At 64.2% G+C, this 1,092-nt stretch overlaps 1 protein-coding gene across 1 annotated transcript in view; it reads left to right on the plus strand.

Annotated features, from left to right (window-relative positions):
• SRPX2 (sushi-repeat containing protein, X-linked 2) overlaps positions 1-1,092 on the plus strand; it is a 4,380-nt gene that overhangs the window by 1,066 nt on the left and 2,222 nt on the right. The window contains exons 2-3 of the mRNA XM_010187091.1: positions 817-903; positions 996-1,090. Of these exons, the coding sequence (XP_010185393.1) occupies positions 817-903; positions 996-1,090 (182 nt within the window). The remainder of the gene's footprint in view (positions 1-816; positions 904-995; positions 1,091-1,092) is intronic.

Genomic DNA, 1,092 nt, shown 5'->3' on the forward strand with positions numbered 1-1,092 from the left:
CTCCCCGCCCGGGCTGCCCCCCCCCGCCATGCCAGAGCCGGGAGCACAGTGGGGTGGGCTGGCGGGGGCTGGCGGAAATGCAGCGGAAATGTGAGCTCAGTGCTGGGGAATGCCGCGGCCGGCCGAGGGGCCAAGGGGCTGCAGGGATAGGCGCCAGCAGCACCCCTTTCCCTTCCTGTCTGCTTGTCTCTTGCCCCCAGGGACATGATGCAGGCCAGAGGGTGGCCCGCAAGGATGGCACAAGGCTGTCCTCCCCCATCCATGAGACCAGGGGCCCCTCTGCACAGCATGGATGGTGTGGGGCCAGCAGCTCCGGCCAAGCCCTCCCAGCACCATTCCTCCAGCAGCTTTGTCTTTCCTTGCTGCTCAAGCGAGGGGCTGCATCCCTGCTGACCCCCCAGCCAGCTGGCAGCTCTGCCACGATAGGCAAGAGAGGGGAGCTTGCTTCGTCAGTGGCAGGGACACTGCCACGGGCACGGGTGGCAGGAGGACTTCGCAGCAGCACGAAACCAGCAGCTGGTGCCAGCCCACTCTGTGCCAGCTCCCGCTTCCTGCCATAACTGCGGCTGCTCTTGCCGCTGTTTAGTCTACGGGCTGGTGGCAGCACACACCGTGTCGGGACGGGGCTCCCCATCTGCCCAGCTTAACCCTTGATGGCAGCCCCAAGGATGGCAGAACAGGGATAGGATTGTTTGTGGGAAGTTGTGGGGTGTTTTGGAGCCAGAGGATGTAGCTGCCCGAGGAGACATTGTCACCTGGGTGCTGCTGTGGCCACAAACCATCACACAGCCCCCTTGTCTCTCCCCTTCTACCCAGGGTCTGGCTACTACACGGCCGAGAGTCACACCAATGAAGTGTACGTGGAAGAAGCCCCTCCTGAGCCTGCCCTGGACTACCGCCGAGGTAATGGCACCTGAGCCTGTCCCTTAGGTCCTCAAAGGAAAACCAAGGCATGGCAGGGCCAGGTGCCCCCTCACCTCCCTCTTCTCCCGCAGTGCCCCAGTGGTGTGCCACGCTCAACATCCACCGTGGAGAGGCCACCTGCTACTCACCCCGAGGAGCCTCCTACCACAGCAGCCTGGGGACACCCGC

This window comes from Mesitornis unicolor, unplaced genomic scaffold (genome assembly GCF_000695765.1).
Source record: "Mesitornis unicolor isolate BGI_N332 unplaced genomic scaffold, ASM69576v1 scaffold41286, whole genome shotgun sequence".
NCBI classification, from domain to species: Eukaryota; Metazoa; Chordata; class Aves; order Mesitornithiformes; family Mesitornithidae; genus Mesitornis; species Mesitornis unicolor.